This window comes from Pagrus pagrus (assembly GCF_965226575.1).
Source record: "Pagrus pagrus genome assembly, chromosome: 3".
Lineage (NCBI taxonomy): Eukaryota > Metazoa > Chordata > Actinopteri > Spariformes > Sparidae > Pagrus > Pagrus pagrus.
The window spans coordinates 29,413,128-29,430,440 of record NC_140187.1 but is presented as its reverse complement, the minus strand read 5'-3'; the positions used below and the strand labels follow the sequence as shown (position 1 = coordinate 29,430,440).

The window sequence follows — 17,313 nt, the reverse complement described above, 5'->3', positions numbered from 1 at the left end:
GCAGCTGTTACCTGTTCTGACAGTCTGCCAGCCTATGGAGAAGGGGGTCCTGGCCTGCACCATGTACATGGTAACAGGGCTGTGGTTGTCAGGCCCAGAGCCCCAGGATAGTTGAACAGTAGTGTCAGTAATGTCAGTCACCTGCAGGCCCTCCGGGGCACCAGGAGGTCCTGCAACACCCAGAAACAAGGACAGACACACACCTGCATCAGCCTCAGTGCACAGCAGCAGCCAAAACGAATGAAGTCAGCTCAGGTTGGTGTGGCACGCTCAGATCCCAACACAGATGTTAAGTGATTCATAACCCGGCTAACAACCTCAATTCAGGGCTAGTGGAGCTATAATTGGTTCTATTGGGAGTGCCAGTCTAATCAATATACTGAATAGTGCAGCTCAGTAGGAACTTAGGTGAGATCGTCTGTCTTAGTTTACTTATATTTGAGGCCTCAAGTTGCTGCTTGTGATAATAAATTACCACTTCCCTAGTCGTGAGAATAAATTCTGTGATGTTTAAACTGAAAAATATAATGTGGTAAAGTGAATCATTGACTCTTTTCAGGCAACAACGTTTAGACATTTGACCTTTTTTGCTCCTGGAACAAAATATCCAAAAGCTCCAGAGCCCGTTTGTGCTAAATTAGCTAACCAAGAGGAAAGAAGTAATTATGTATAACTCGACAGACCATTCATGAACCAGGGATTTGAAACAACAAGGCAAGATTTTCAGAGGGGATCTCATTGAAATTAGAGAAAGCAGCAACATGAGATCAAACAAACAGGCTGAGACTTGGATAACTGACATGAGATTTCCTGCTAAGCCCACAAATCTGCAAAAGTAGCACTGAGCCCTCAGCGGGACTACCTGCTGCTGGAAGACGATCACTGGGTATCAGCAACGTTTGGTTTCAGATTATGCATACAGAAACGTGCAGTCTGATCGTAAGAGCTGCACCATCTGACTATGGCTGCAGACTCTTATGCCATTCCTTGCCAATCTGACCCTCCGAGACACTGGTATTATCTTCCTTTGTGGTGAGGCCGGCCTGGACTTTCCATTTGGTTATTTGGTTTAGTTATTCATGACTGTGAGAGGTATCAGGCTGAGAGAGTGACTGGCCATGACCTTTTCCGAGTCCATATGGAGTGCACTGCACCTTTATGAATGAAAACAGCAGGTGTCTGTGTACATTGAAGTTGTCATTGCATGCACAACCTCCCATTTTCAGGACTTGTCTTTTGTGATGGCAGCACATGTCAAAGTATTTTTTCGGCCATTAAAATCCTACAAAGTCACCAAGATAAAATGTTGGCATTTTATGTTTCTGCATAAAATAGATCTGTTCAAATGTGTACATTTCTAATGTACTATATAGACATATCACATTCACATTACATACACGCTGACCTCCGTGTCAGGACATTAGGGGATGGCGATGGCTGCATTTCACCATTTATAAGTGTGAAACCAATGGATGATTTTAACGAGACATCGGGTTAGGGTTAGTGCACCGGAGCACACCGGAGCGCCGCACACATCACTAAAGCGTCGGTCAGGCAGGAGAGCCAAAAAAAAACCAAACAAACAGAATGGTCAAAGACGTTATACTGACAACTCATGCTCTGAGTAACGTGCAAGAAAATGTCGAAAGATGCCGATCATCTTTGTGATTTTTTTTCTTCCAGTTTATAGCTACACAACGTCAACTGTTAATGATGACAAGGCAGCAAAACATCATTTAATTTTTTGGAACAGCTGAAAAGGTCAAAGCTATTATGTATACTTATGTAGAATAACGTATGAGTATAGAAGTAATCTTTATATAATTATACACTTATAATATTAATCATGTGGTCAGTTATAATTGACTAATGTATGTAAACTTGCCAGTGTAGGAATGGCTGTTACTTGAACTTCAAAATGAGCCATAATGTAACGCACATTGCACAAGTGCATCTTAGTTGCGCTCCAGTACTTAAACAAATACCACTAAAACCCTGATTGAGACATTTTCAACATATCAGTGGGTTGCAGAACATAAGTTGTTCACATTTATTCTGGAGACTGGGTTGACCATGTAATAGAAAGCTTTAGATGTCTCCAATATCCAATCTCTAAATTACCAGAGGGCATCAATGTCATCAGTGGGAGCTATGGCTTTTTTGGATTTGTAATGAAAAAAAAAAAATCTATTTTCAAATTAAAAATTAACTGTGTAGTGCAACAGGCTGTGCCTCGCACTCTTGTGAGAGGCCCTGACACTAAACTAGGCTATTATTTTCTCTTTGCTGATGCCGAACCATATTATGATGTGTCTCTATCCTCGATTTTCTCCAGTCAGGTGCCATTATGATATACAGAAGACAAAGGTGCAACAAGATGATGTAAATAAAAGAGTGCTAATCCGCAAACAGTAGAAAACTGCGCAGAAAACATGATGGTAATGTGGCGTTTATGATTGTTTTATAGTGATTTCCTCTAAATCTTATCATTTAGATTCGAGTCTCATCACTGCTCCACAAAGATATGATGTGTTTGATGTTTTAACAGAAGTGACAGTAAAGTAAAGAGGTAAATCATAACTTGTTTTGATAGCTTAAGATCACATAACAGTCATTAGTAATGCCAAACTAGAAAGAATGCTGCAAGTCCAGAATGATGTATCAAAAGTCATATGACCCTTGAATCAAATAACATGCTGATACCGAGCACACCAGCCTGGAATATGTCTATGAACTTATTTAAGATACTTAAATGTCCCCCACAGTGTGGTGTTGAATTCATTGACAACCATTTATTCATGATTCATTCATGATGCTAGTCTCTGATCTTTTTGGATAGCCCTGAAGCTTAAGTGTGACTTAAAATATCTCTTCAAGGTGAGTGTAACGATCATAGAGCCTCTGGGTTGAAAACAGAATAATTCTGTAATTTGACCACATTCATGGTTGTCAATCTGAAAGTCTATTGAAGTCGTTTTCTGAACATCTGAAAGCTGACATCTTGATGACACAGCTCTTAACCGACGGCAGAGGGATGTGTGTGTCTTCATCTTAAGACACATACACACATATACACACTCAACAAAATACAGAAGTACCTTAAAAAACCTCCACAGAGTGTAAAAAAATGACAAGCACTGTGAGAAAGGAGGAAAAGGCGTACCTCTGACAATTAAGTCTGCCGCTGCTGAAACAGTGTCAACTTCGGTGTGTACCATGCACACATACTTCCCAGAATGCTTTAACTGAATGTTCCTCACCATCAGGTCACCTGCAAATCCCTGATGACAGAAAACACATTGGTATGAAAGTGTTGGAGAGGACAAAAAACTGCAGACGCAACAAAGTCAAAAACAGAAGTATGGAGAATCCTCGGAACACATTCAATTTCTTTCTCTGTCATATGCAGTAAATCCTCCATGAAAAGAATCCTGGAAGAATTCACCACAGGACTACCAGGAAAAAAGAAAAAAATAACATTACAGTCTAGCAAAACAAATTAATTCAGTTTTACATTGTAGGGGAGGAAACACAAAATGACTTGTTTTGAAACGTTTTTTTTCTTTGAATCATGTTTGTTGTGTTTATACTTCACCCTTTCAGCTCAGATGAATGGCTCTAGTAAGAGTTTTCAAAGCTGCTTCTTGCACTTTCCTGTCATGTTCTCGCACACACACACATATCACTTTCAAAAGTTTTTTTTCTCAGAAAAGTACAGGGATACAGAAATCAGTCCCTCTGAGCAGAAAGGAAAGGCAAGTAAAACAGCTGTTGTTTTTATGCTCACTGTGGAAATGTCAGTGCTGCACACAGACTTTCAGTGGGCCTGGTGTGCTCAACCAGAGGGAGCATAAATCTTGTGATTACAAAAAATTTAGGCTCCCTTTTGTTCGGGGAGAAATTGATTGATTTGCTCATACAGTGAAATCACCTCCGGGCTGGAGAAATGTCATCCCTGTTTACAGGTCTCCCTCTCAGACATAACACACTGTATCATCTGCTGGCATCTCTGAATTCCATGTACAAGCAGAGGGTTTCTGACACACGGTCTTAAAAGCAAAAATGGCAAGTGCTCAGAGGCTGGCAATTGTCCGATACATAACCCCCCCCCCCCGGCCTGGGACCCATAACCCCTAACATTTTGTATAGATTAAACAAACAAGACATACACAATATTAGTGAATTTTAGGGGAGCTGGTAGGCTGATTTTGCTTCATCCGGTCAGAGACAGCATTCCAGTCTTTATTTGTGCTAAGCTAAGCTAACAGGCTGCTAGTATTAACCTTTTTATTTAACGGACAGACATGAGGATGGCATCGATCTTATCTCGCGACCTTCAAATGGAAAGCAAAGCACATTGAACTCTTTGACAAGTTGTATCTCGTTTCTTTAATCTGCACATAAACAGCACGCAAAGACAACAATTTGTGGATTTGTGGGGAGCTAAGTGCCACATTCTTAACAAACTACCAGGTGCAGTGATCTTCTGATGTACCGTGTGGGCTTTCTACATTGAAAACTATGAGAATACAATTGCTGAGCTTGTGGACATACTGTAATTTTGAACTTATGGAGAAAGCCAGGTTTGCTGTCCCCCTCTGCTTTCAGTCTTTATGTTAAGCTAGGTTAATAGCGTCCCGCCCCTAGCCCCATATTCAGGGGCAAAAATCTGATATCAACTTTGGAGGGGACAAGGACATGAAATTTTCTCAAGAGCAGTTCCTGACGGGGATGCCAAAAGGTGTACTGTAACTCTGCTCACAAACATTTTGTTACTGCGTCACATTGGGAGGGCTACACTGCTACGATTTCTTCTACAAGCACTTGCTGAAGTTACACTGTCAGAAACAGGGTAGGAGTTCATTTCTGTCCCCCAAGCACCAATCTACACTAATGTGCCCTCATGTAATTGGACTAAATGCTGAACCTCAAGGTAACCATGTGTAACGTTTTAGGGACAAAAGGTACATATGTTCCCAAGGTACATACTGTGCCGTTTTTTCTAAATGTTAAGGTACAATATCAGGGAACAGTGTGTGTTGAACTTTAAATCTCACAAATCATCTCATCTCACTGATGTAGAATCACACATGTTGCTCACCATGGTTGATTGATATAAAATGGTGATTTTAGCGTGCTGGCAAACCTTTACTGTGGTTCCATAGCAACTGCTAGCTAACATTAAGAGTGACCTCTAATTAAGTCCAGTGATTATAAATGTGTTTTACTGTATTCGGAGGGAGAAGTAAAGAAACATCTTGACTATTTACTGGAGGTCGACCAGCATCGACAGACTCAGGTTCCCACACATGTGCTGTACCTGCATCATTTGCCACCGCTGAGGGTTCGAGAGCCACGAGTGCTTTTATTGTGTGTTTATTGAAAAACACATAGTTGTGTTTACAGTTATATATTTAGGGGAAGAAACCATATTTTTCCCAGGCTTAGGGGGCCTGTCCCCCCCTGTCCCACTTGGGAGTTACGCCTGTCCGTATTTAAAGCACAGAAATGAGAGTGGTATTCATCTTCAGCGACAAAACAACATTTTCCAAAATTGTCAAACTGTTCCTTTGACATCATGTAGTTCTCTTCTTTCTGCTAGACTACAGGAAAGAAATACAGTCTTACGAGTAAAGCTTCCTTAAATTTCACTATTATCTAAATGCTGCAGTGAGTCACCTGCTATTACAAAGTACATTATTTTAATCTAGGTTTCAATGAAGAATTTGTAGAGTGAGAGGCGTCCAGGGAAATTTAATGCACAATGAAGAAGTTTCTGTATGAATATCACAGACATAAAGTGAAAGAATAACACAGCTCCCTGGAGCTTCAGTATCAGCTCTAGCCTACATAGGTCAAATCCTTGGCTCTGATTTTCTTTGCCTTAAATCACCAAGTGTGCACCCACATTATACATACCCCTCCAATCATCTCAAAGTGCTCCTGCCTGTTGAAATCAATGGCTTTCCCATTGAAAAACCACTTGAAGATGGGACTCAGAGACGAATCACCGGACACCTCACAGGGCAACACAAGGCTCTGTCCCACGGTGGCGTCCAAACTCAAGGGAGGAATTATAATCCTGGTAGGCTCTATAGCAACACAGGAGGGAAAAAAGTAGAATTGTTTCTGTATGTAGCACACTATCTATATAAAATCCAGGCAAATGAAGAAGGTAATAAAGCTTAATTTACCCAGAATAGTGAGACTGATTCTGCTCTATCAGTGTAATTAAGTGACCTTAAATAACTTCACTTAGGAAGCGAATGCCTCTCATAACTCAGTAATGAATAATTAAACACACTGCAATCACAATGTCAACTAGAAAGGAAAAAAGAACTCCCTCTCTATAATCATCATTATTTAAAAACTCAAATCTGAAAACGCTACAGCAGCTCTTTTTAAATTAAATGTTGGTGACAAAATATTCCTCTCTCACAGCTATAGATGGCGGTGGTTTGCCCCACTCTGCTACATGAACAATAACTCAAAGCTGACAAAACCATGGATGACTTATATGTCTGTCAAACCGGCGGGAACATAAAATGGCTATATATTTCATTATCAATTTCATGCTTGAGCTAGTATTTTCTTCCCCTTAACAAAAGTTTAAACCCTTGGCTTAAAAGGTTCAGTAGTGAAAACCTGTGGAAAAGAAAGAAATACCTTTCACCATCAGTGTTCCTGTGCTACTGGAGGTTCCAAACTGGTTTCTGGCCACACATGTGAACCTCCCTCCATCAGATTTAGAGATGTTGGTGATACGTAGAGTCCCATCCTCCATGATAGTCTGTCTGAGGAGAGTGACAAAACATGAAACAGCCCATCAAGAGATCACATACGGCATACAATTATCAATTCTTGAATTAATAATTGAATGAGAAGTGATGATGTGAATCAAATTTACTACTTCCTGTATGACATACGGTGTCATTTCTCAGGCCATTTGAACTTTTTCCCCATATTTATTTCATTTTGAATGAAGGCTTCAGAATCTATTCCAAAAGTCTATTTACACGCCTCAGAAGATAACAATTATCTTAGCTGGAGCAGAACAGATTTGCTGTAGGGTCAGCATAGTATTGACAGCACAGTGGCTTAAATGCACATATTAATTGGATACACAACAGGCCACCAGGGCCAGGCAGGAGGGCGAGGAGAGCAGCACTGGAGAGAGGCAATTTGAATGGGACCTTTACCTGCCGCCTTATCGCTCTACAGCACATGGAGATAGTATCAACATGCTATACAGTAGGCCATTACTGAAGAGTAATAACATGGATACATGCATACCGAAGCATCTCACTTGAAAAAATGTCAGGCTGGTCTCATGGGAGAAATAAAGCAGAGTCTGATGAGAGCACATGAAAGAAATGTGACTAAAACAAGAATTGTACAGAGGTTGTCTTTGTGTAGCAGTTTGTAACCCACTAGTTTTACATATATCTATATATATATATATATATATATATCTATATATATATATACACACACACACACACACACACAGGTTGGATCTGAACCCTGGGTTGCTGCAGCAAGGACACATGCTCTTACCAACTGAGTTACACCCCAGTTTGTGACTTACACCCATGAACTATATTTTACTTTGCTATAAGAATTCTCCAGACGATTAATTTGATTTTTTAAGTGTGAAAATATTCTAGGTTTGGTTTCAGAACTATGTACAGGCAGGGCTGTGGGGGTGCAGGAAAAAACTAAGCTAATTAACATAATCTATGGTAATCAGTTGGTAATTTGAGTGAGGTTTGTGGGGATGCTATCCCCTTTGTTGGCAACATGACCAAAACACATCCCCTCTCCACCCACTAGCATCAGAGAGAGTGCAGGAGCAGGGGGGTGGTTAGTTGAAGATGTTAGTCTAGTCTGCCGGACTCATTGATTCTTTATCCGACTGAGGTTTGTGCATGTTAGAAGCTATGACCCCGACCGTGGCTCTGAAAAATCAGTAGCCGAACTGTGCTGTGTATTGATAAATCATAAATCCGTGGCGCTGTCCGTAGTACAGCTGGATTTGTAATTGCGGCTTTTTCTTTCAATACCGCCCTCCTCTCGGTTTCATCTTGGAGCCAATACTATTCTCTCAATCATATACTTTAAATCCTCAGTTCTATGCTATGTTGTAACCTGTATACCCTTCATGATCACAGTAACGAGTAGCAATGTGTAGTTGCGAAAGTGCAAGAGCATCATATAGACACACTGCTGCCTGTAGTAGCCCATAATATTCCTTCAGTATTTTTACGGTCGTGTCTGTGCTGCTGAAAATACACCAGCAGACAAAATTAACTCTGGATATATATACTCATTCTTTGTTTCCTATACTATCCAATAAAAAGAGCTCTGCAATGTGTTGTCTCGTCTTTGATGTTCAAGTCATTCAGTTGTTTTTATTTTTTGTAAGGATAATATTAACTGGGAATAAATATATTACCTGAAAAAGTTGTTTGAAAGTTTTCCTGTCAGGCTGCATACAGCCCCACAACCTTCACCAGTAAGGTCAGGCAACCTGACTGTAGTCTGAAAGGCGAATTCAAGGGCAAAAAAGCCCAGAATTCTCTTGCGCACCAGTCACAGCTGCTCGTTAAGAACCCTTGGTGATGAGTGTAGCAACATTTTTATTAACTCATATCTTCTCTCGTCAGGACAAGACACAGCTCGGAGAGACTTCAGTAAGGAATTAAACCTGAAACAATAAATACGACGGGATGTTCCCCGCGTCCTACAGGAATTACACCTTCCATATTTTAGCCTACAACAGCTATTCCGGTGCCTTGATTCTGCAGATACAAGTGGGAAGGCATGTAAACATATGCATAAATGATGCAGATTATGGCCTCCTGTTGTGACCTTTGGATTCAGTAAATCAAACAGAAATGCTGTGAGCAGCCAGCTCAAAAATCAAACAATTTCACATCGGCTCCCAAGAATAAATATGTATTCACTCGAGCCGAGCTGAGACCCAGAGAGCATGTCTGACACAGGGTATTTTGCGCTGATTTATTGACAAAAATATCAAACACTGAGTGATGGAGGCGCACTGAGAACATGACCTGGGGGGCAATGAGCTGCAAAACAAATACAAACGTAAAGAACTATCTGGCTTTGTAGACAAACCCAGTCCCATGCTGAGAATTTCTATTCATTTTTCCAAATGCGCTGCCTGTGTAATGCCTGGGTAATTTTTCTTCCTTTCCTCATGACCAAGCAATGGAAAAATCATGATAACTAATCAATCCAACTGGTCACATGTTGAGCCATGCCCAGTGAGTTATGCAGAGCCAATGGAAATATGACTGTAGATATTGATCTCAGACAGAGCCCAAAAAGAAAATGAGAGAGGAACAACCAGCAAGAGAGCAGCTATACACTTCACACTTCAACTGGCAGATAACCAGCATGCAAATTAAAATGACAAATTTAGAGTCAGCATATGCCACAGTGTTTAATAAGTGCATTAGAAAGGATTCTGGTCAGATTGCCATGACTTTTAGCGACTAGAGTGTCCTTTCTGACTGAGAGAGACGATTTGATACCCAAACCACTATACTCGAAGATGTTAACATTTCCTCTTGGTTTGAACTGAATGAAGACGTTTGATTGAAAATCAGTTACTCGTCTCATCAGATGGCGGTTTCCTAAAGAGAATGTACAAGTCTTACAAAATACAGGAGCGCTAGTCGAGTGAGAAAATCATACAAGACACCTCATTGTCCAATTCAAGCCATGTAAAATCACAAAATGTCTTTTTTTATTACATTTTTTTTTGTAATTTTTTTTGGCCTTATTGATAGGACAGCTTCAGGGATGATGGGGGGCAGGATGGGGGTGGGGCCTGGGGGCCCCAGGCCGGGACTTGGACCCCGGGCCACTGCAGCTAGGACAGGGCCTCTGTACATGGGACGCTGGCTCTACCACCTGAGCTAATGCCAACCCCCCCCCCCCCCCCTTTTTTGTAATTACATTTCTTATCACTCATATCTATGCATCAAAATGAATGAGCATGAACTGTATTCGCCAAATAGATTATCATAGTACACTTTGTTCAGATGTCCTAAGTGAGCCACTGAGGTTTAGAAATTCAGTGAAATAACCCGTGCCCTGGGTACAGCTGTGTGAGGCAAGGGTTTTTCCATTTGTAACTTTTTCTAGTGAAACTAATTTCAGAAATTCAACAGAAACTTGCCTCCATAGATATAACACTCAACTCCACTCCACTCCTCAGAAATTACATGTCTGGAGTTTGATTGCCGGAAGAGTGCCATCAGGTCACTGTGTTCGGCATGATATTGTTGCGGGAGAAAAAAATTACTTGCAAAACTCTCAGTGGTAAAGACATTTGTAGGACAAATGACTTTGGTAGCATTTGACTGGATTTTGGGGGTTTTGAATAAAAGGAATATTTGCCCATTGGTACAAATCATACATTTCAACAAATACAATTAGAAATGGTTGCAGGTGAGAAGCCAGTGAGGACCAGGTTTGTGACATGGACTTGAGTTGATTTCTGATCACTGATTTGATGACTTGCACCTTGACTTGACAGAAAATAAAATAAAAGACTTGACTTGACTTGTGACATGAAGATTTGAATGATTTGTCTGTGTTGCTGTCAGTATTTTGCTGTTTGAAAGTGATGGGGAGGGGATACTTTTTTGATTAAGAGGAAATTAAGAAATAAACTTTTATAATATATATTTGATGTTGGATAAAAGACTGAAGCTATGCAGAGCGTTAGCATCCTCACCAGCTGATGATCAATGAATCAGAAATGTTCTTTTATAGCAGTGTACAGCTAGTTAGTAGCACTATAAGTATGATGAGGACATATATAAGCCTACCCCGTGTGGCTTCTTAGCTTACCTGCTTATTCAAAGTTAAACCGCTTTTAATATCTAGAATTGTATTTTTTGTTTGACACACACCTTTAATGAACATGTGCAACTTCCCTGCTCCTTGACTACATGTTCACAGCTGTCTGGGGCACCTCCCTTGAGTATCAAGGCTGACGATTTTCACACAGTGTCAGTGGTTCGGCTGTGAATTGCCATTATTAGCCGTTGTCGTGGCTGTCTATTAATACACAAGCTAACTGCTGATGCTGCTTATATGCATTCTAGAAATTCTACTACACTATTTGCAAAAATGTTGAGGTTCACAGCAAAACAGCTTTGCAGCATTCTACTAAACAACTGATGAGGACTTGTTTGAAAGCATAAAGTAAAAAACTGAAAAAAACCCAACATAAAATGGCTCCATCCAGTTAATTTAGCTGATCCGAGTCTCTGGAGTCTCCCAAATTGATTTGAGAAGAGTTTTTTTACACCCTTGACATGTGGTTGAGCTCATACATCCACTTCAGACGGGGTGCATGCTGATGGTTTTAGCTTAGCAGGAACAGTGAAGATTTTGGATGCAATAACGCCTTTTCAAATCTATTTGGGATCTCAGGGCCTCCGGAGACTGGATTACACCGGACGAGCTGTATGAGGCCATTTCATGTTTTTTTTTAACGTTTTAAAACACAAACCCACCTACTTCAGTTGTTTAGGAGAATGCTGCAACACTATTGTTGCTGTGAAGCTCCAGAATGTTTTATTGACTACAAAATCACACCAGACCTTACATCAGCATGATGGTGAGTAGATGATGACTGCAATTTCATATTTGGGTGAACTGTTCCTTTAATGTTACGTCAGAATTCCTGTTAATTGTTAAGCATCTTTTTAGAATTACTTTAAATCAGCACACTGCCTTTTAAACTCATTATTTGAGAAAGTATTGAAGAAAGAAGTAACTTCATAGGCATTTTAAATGGACACATTTTCAAACAGCTGATTGGTCAAAAGTTTCAGAAATTCGACTACATTTTTTTTCCTCTTGCCCTCTTTATTTCAAAGTCTCCTTCTGTAGGAAGTTGTTTTCACTAAAGCCCTCTCAAAAAGACAGCTGGCACAGTACAAGTTAATTGTACAGCTGAGACTGACAAGGCTTTCGGATTGTGTTTTTAAAAAGAGACATACTTTTTAGTTGTGTGTGTCTGATGATGTGTGAGCATGCTTAACTATGTCTTAAATGGAGAACACCAGGATACAAACCTTCTTTCCCTTAAGAAAATAACTAAATCCTTCAATATTATGTCACAGGACTAAAATAATGGAGTTTCAGCTTGGAGCTTCCTTCAGAGGGTCAGATCTGCCTTCAGTCCCACAGCAGTCCGAGTGGATTCATGCTGGAAAGTTATTTTCACTGACTGGTAACAACTGCTAAACCGTTGGAGTCTCTTTATTTTTTGAACCTGTCTATCAATTACCAAACCTGTTTCCCTGATTCCACATGAACATTTATCTCCCCTAGTCTTTCACCAAACAATTTAATGAAAGCAGCTGTCACACTGTGCTTGAACTCGGTTGCTTCTTATTGTGCGTATTAGTCCCTGCTAAGGCCGAGTGCAACAACAGACTGTTTCTTTTAACTTGTAGGTTTTGCCTCAGACCTTAAATCATGACACAGTGTGGCCTGTCATGTAGCCCGAGGTTGACTTTCACTGAGGGATGTTGTCAGATTGTTTTTCTCTGTGGTTTTCACACAGAGAGCGTCCCTGCAGGATCTCTGTTCTACATCCAGCACTCTGACTGCCTCGAAGAGCTGCAAAACAGTGGAGCACTGGATGCTTTGATGTTTCAAACAGCCAAATCATATTGTGCTCTTTATCTTGTGCCTTAAGAACATGGATATAGTAGGGATCACGGCCTCAGTCTTACATCAAGTAAAACGCCACCAGACAAAACAACTGCATGTCAACAGAAAACCAACATCTATTTCTATGTGAAGAAAAACGTGTCCATCTGATATAAAACATTTTTCTTGGGCTAAACAAGGCTGCGTTATGCAACGCTGACTTCCAAAGTCCCCTTGAGCAGAGGCATAAATAACAATGAGTCCTAGAAATGAAAATGACCACATGAAAATCCCTTGAACAGATGCCATCAATGGCATGAGCAGCGGTGCATACAGTATCCTACCTCTTGCTGTCCTTCAGGAGCTCACCCCCTCTCCACCAGGAGATTGTGGCTCTGGGGGAAGCGTGGGGGCGACACTCTAAGACCACCTCGCCCCCCCTCTGGATCACTGTGGACTTCTTCACGGGTCGGCGGGTGAAGTCAGGCGGGGACGCTGAGGAACAGACCCGTGTTAAGGCCATTTGTCTCGCTTTGTGGAGGGGCAACAGCTGTGCATCAGCAGAAATGTCAAGTGCATCACCGGCAATTACGGGAATTCTATTTCACCAGCAGACTGGCTTATTGTGTGAAAGAATTATGCAAATGAAAGAGCGAGGCCATGGCTCAGTGAGGAGCTAGGCCAGCCTCTATTTATTTTTTCATTTACTTGATGAGATGAAGCACTTCCATTCCAATGACAACACAATGCACATACAGTATGTGTCAGCCTTCAGTTCAGCTCATTGTAAATGATACAGAGCAGGCAAACTGCTTACCTACAACCTTGAGCTCAGCGCTGGCATAGAGGGCCCCATGTTCATTGTCTGCCACACACTGATACATCCCAGAGTCGGACAGACTGATCCTGGATATGGTCAGTCTACCTGCTTCCACATGGATCCTCCCCTGAAAATCAGGTCAGCTGATTAATGTTTGATAACCTTTCACTGATTTATTTACATGTTTTGTGAGATGAATGAAAGCTTTTGTGCCTTAAGGGGAAAAACTACAGGTGAAAACACATTTTTTCCATGCACTGGTCACTTCAAATGTATCTTATTACTCTAATGTATGCAATTTAGGGGATATTTAATTAGATAGCCTCATTTGCAATTTTAAACATAACATTTCAAAACACAATTGTCTTAATGTAGAGTACGTATTCAACTTTTACCCTTTATTTTACAATACATATCTTTAAATAATGGTTTCTCAAAATATGTATTTTTTCTCATACTTTGAGCCAGAAATCTCCACTTCGTTAGCATTTTGTCCAGAGATACACTTGTTTTGAATAACGCTTTCGCGTTCACATGATGGGCTCCTCACGAAGATGTGCACATCCTCAGAAATTAACTCAATGCGTCCACAAACTGCAATATGCACTCAAACAGTGACAGGGTCAGTAAGGACGTCAGTAGCAGCAGGGACAGCAATGACTACCAGTCCTCTGGTGTGCCATCGAGTGGCGTCCTCCAGTCACAGGCAAAAAACTATGTTCACGACACAACCATTCTTTGCCTGATTTATGTAACATTTTATTCCCAAAAAAAGGGTAAAAAATATTTTTTATGGCTGCTGACAGTATTTTCAGATTTATGGAGAGATATCCAAAATTCCCTCTATAAAAATGAACCTGACTTTATTAAATGTTCAGATTTCTGTTCTTGAAATATATACAATATATTAGTGTATACTTCATTACATAATGCCTCATTGCATCCTTGGTCTCACATTTTATTTTATTTTTTTCATAAATCTCATAGTTCAGTGTTGCTCTTACCTCTGATGTTAGAAGCTGAGCATTCTTCAACCATTTGTATGTCGGCCTTGGCTTCCCGATGGCTTTACACTCCCACTGCAGATTAGCATCAATTGCCATGTGAGCATCTTTCAGTGTCTGGACCCAGTGCAGATGTTCAACATCTGTGAAAAATACCAATAAATATGAATATTTATTGACTAAAATGTCAACCTTCTATTGCAGATATATTTAGTTTACCAATATATCTAATTGCTGAGTTTAATGATCTTTTCTTACACCTTTTAGTGATATTATGCATTGTGAATTTTGTTGTCCTGTCTATTTTATATAATTGACATTCATTGTTACAGTTTTCATTTTTTTTTTCATTTTCATATATGTTACATTAAGTTTTTTATACGTTTATTGTTCTTTGGCTTTTATTATGGTATTATTTATTGGTCAGCCTCTGTTTTTTTTTTTTTTAAATGTACTCTATAAATACATTTGACTTTACTGGACTTGGAGCTAAAAAAATAGGTAGCATTAACAGGTAATTTTTATCAGCTGTTGCTCCAAAACTTTGCATGAACAGTGTAGAGCAGTTATTTATTTCTTTTTCCAAACTTGGGATGTGGGTGTGTGGTCTTAATGTGAAGTAAAATTCAGACTCAGTTTGAGTGATCTTGCAGTCTGCGTGTAAGATTTACAGACATGAAAGGCCATGGCAAATTTGCACTACTTGTTTCATTCAATTTGCGCTTTAAATCTGCGTGTAATTAGCTCCTGATTTACCACGGCAGCTGCTCATTACTCAGTCAGTGCCTGGAACTGACCTGCAGGCACATTCTGCTGTAGATTCATTCATGGATTGGAGATCACTGGGTTAAGAGCAGAATAAAATATGTCTCATGATGCATATACTGAAATGAAGTAAAAAAACAAAACAAAATGCAGTTCAACTCAACCAAAGATAAAAATTCCATTAATTATTCAATTAGAATACAGCTTGATCTGACAGCCACCTTGCATTAAAAAAGGAATAAGCATTTGAAAACCCAAATGATAAATATAATGTAATTTAAAGAAAATCTAGTTTACATGAGAAAGCTGGGAGTTTATGGGTGTTTATGTACTGTGCTGACGGGAGCTGGAGGGGAAATGTACTTTACTTCATGAGCGTAACGTTACAGAGAGAAAACGGAGGAAGAGAAACAAAAGAACCAGTATCTCTGGTGAGTGCTGTGTTCATTGAGAGGTCGACCTGAACACACAGACTCACAAACCCACAAACCACAAAATATATAACAAAGGTCTATTTGTTTTTAGACATTTTAATGCAGAAATGTTACATACTGTATCTTTAAGATAGCATTAATTCAGTCATTGTTCACTTTTAATGCTACTCTGTTTTTCTTTCGAAGAATATATATGTAGCTTTTATTTATCTATTTTTTGCCAAATAATTTGTCACAGAAGACTGCATTAGACATATGTATTTCAGTTGCTTACCCTTTAGAAAGCTGCATTTCACATTCAAAACCCGAAGGCACAATCAACCACAAGTAACTCCTTCTGCTCTTTTCATGATCAGACCTTGAAGGCATAGACATTAAGGAGAGATGAGCACTTTACTGCTGACAAATAGAGAGCGCTTCAAATGACAAGAAAACTACTCCTACAGCCTGATGTGTGCAAACTGCCACTGGACTAGTTCGCCAGAAAGTAGACTGTTATGTAACAACATGAGTACCGACTCTGGGCCTTAAATTATGGGAATCAAGGGACAGGGCACAAAGTACAGTCAAGTGAGGCTGGATTTATAAAGAATTATGCAAAACATACAAACATAACATTTTGTAGATGACCTCCAAACTAAACACATCAGTGATTGGATGTGTCTGAACTTCCTTCAGCTAAACAAAAAACAAGACTTGGTGCAAACAATAGGCTGACATGTTGATGAAGGTAACTGGACGTGTTTCAGTTTCTTGAAGACGTTTCACCTCTCATCCAAGAGGCTTCTTCAGTTCTAACTAACTGGAGAGGAGACAAAACAACCGCTTTATAAACAAATGGCACAACACAGGAGGGCCAACTCCTCAGGTCAAGACTCTGCTCTCCACTTACATCTGAAGGAGAAATCATTCCTTTGAGGACCACAATGTACACATGTTGGCCAGAGAAGACAGATGGTTTGAAAGAGGACTAAAAGAATCCATCTTTGTCAAACTGGAACGACTGTCTTTGAACAGAGGAGGTGGCCTACGACACTACCTATCACCCACCTACAATGCAGAGTTCCCTCCCCAGACAGCTTAACAACCATTTACACCTGGGCTCACCTAGCCCTAGCAACCCACTTGAAGGCTGGTTGGGTCAACGTCCCACAAGTGGCCCTAACGACTCTGAAGGACACTCTAAGGACACTCCCACACAGAGTTTAAAAGCCTGCAACTCCCCTCCAGGTAATTAGAACTGAAGAAGCCTCTTGGATGAGAGGTGAAACTTCTTCAAGAAACTGAAACAAGTCCAGTTGCCTACGATACAGCACTTAGAATTAGGCTGAGAGTCAGGCCCGTGCAGAGACCTTTGGAGGGGCAGGTGCTCAAGGGAGGGGAGGGAGCTGCTCTACCAGGTGAGCTATACATCTGTCACAATGCTGTGAGGTGTCTACTGTCTTTAAGAGTTGCCGACGGTAAAACAGCTGGCTCCAACTGACTTTTATCTTGATCACATCAGCAGGACTGCATCTTCACCCAGCGGTCGCAGTCACCTCGGTCGTTGTGGCATTTGCCCACATCACCCTATGGCCAGACCATCACT

The 17,313-nt window shown here is 40.4% G+C and overlaps 1 protein-coding gene across 5 annotated transcripts in view; it reads right to left on the bottom strand.

Annotated features, from left to right (window-relative positions):
- cntn6 (contactin 6) overlaps positions 1-17,313 on the bottom strand; it is a gene marked incomplete at its 3' end in the record, with an annotated part of 124,742 nt that overhangs the window by 20,616 nt on the left and 86,813 nt on the right. For all 5 annotated transcript variants that reach the window (XM_084349048.1, XM_084349049.1, XM_084349050.1 and 2 more), the window contains 7 exons: positions 14,527-14,669; positions 13,520-13,649; positions 13,047-13,197; positions 6,667-6,794; positions 5,920-6,092; positions 3,164-3,281; positions 12-170 (listed from right to left, as the gene is read on the bottom strand). In XM_084349048.1, coding sequence (XP_084205174.1) covers positions 12-170; positions 3,164-3,281; positions 5,920-6,092; positions 6,667-6,794; positions 13,047-13,197; positions 13,520-13,649; positions 14,527-14,669 — 1,002 coding nt within the window. The remainder of the gene's footprint in view (positions 1-11; positions 171-3,163; positions 3,282-5,919; positions 6,093-6,666; positions 6,795-13,046; positions 13,198-13,519; positions 13,650-14,526; positions 14,670-17,313) is intronic.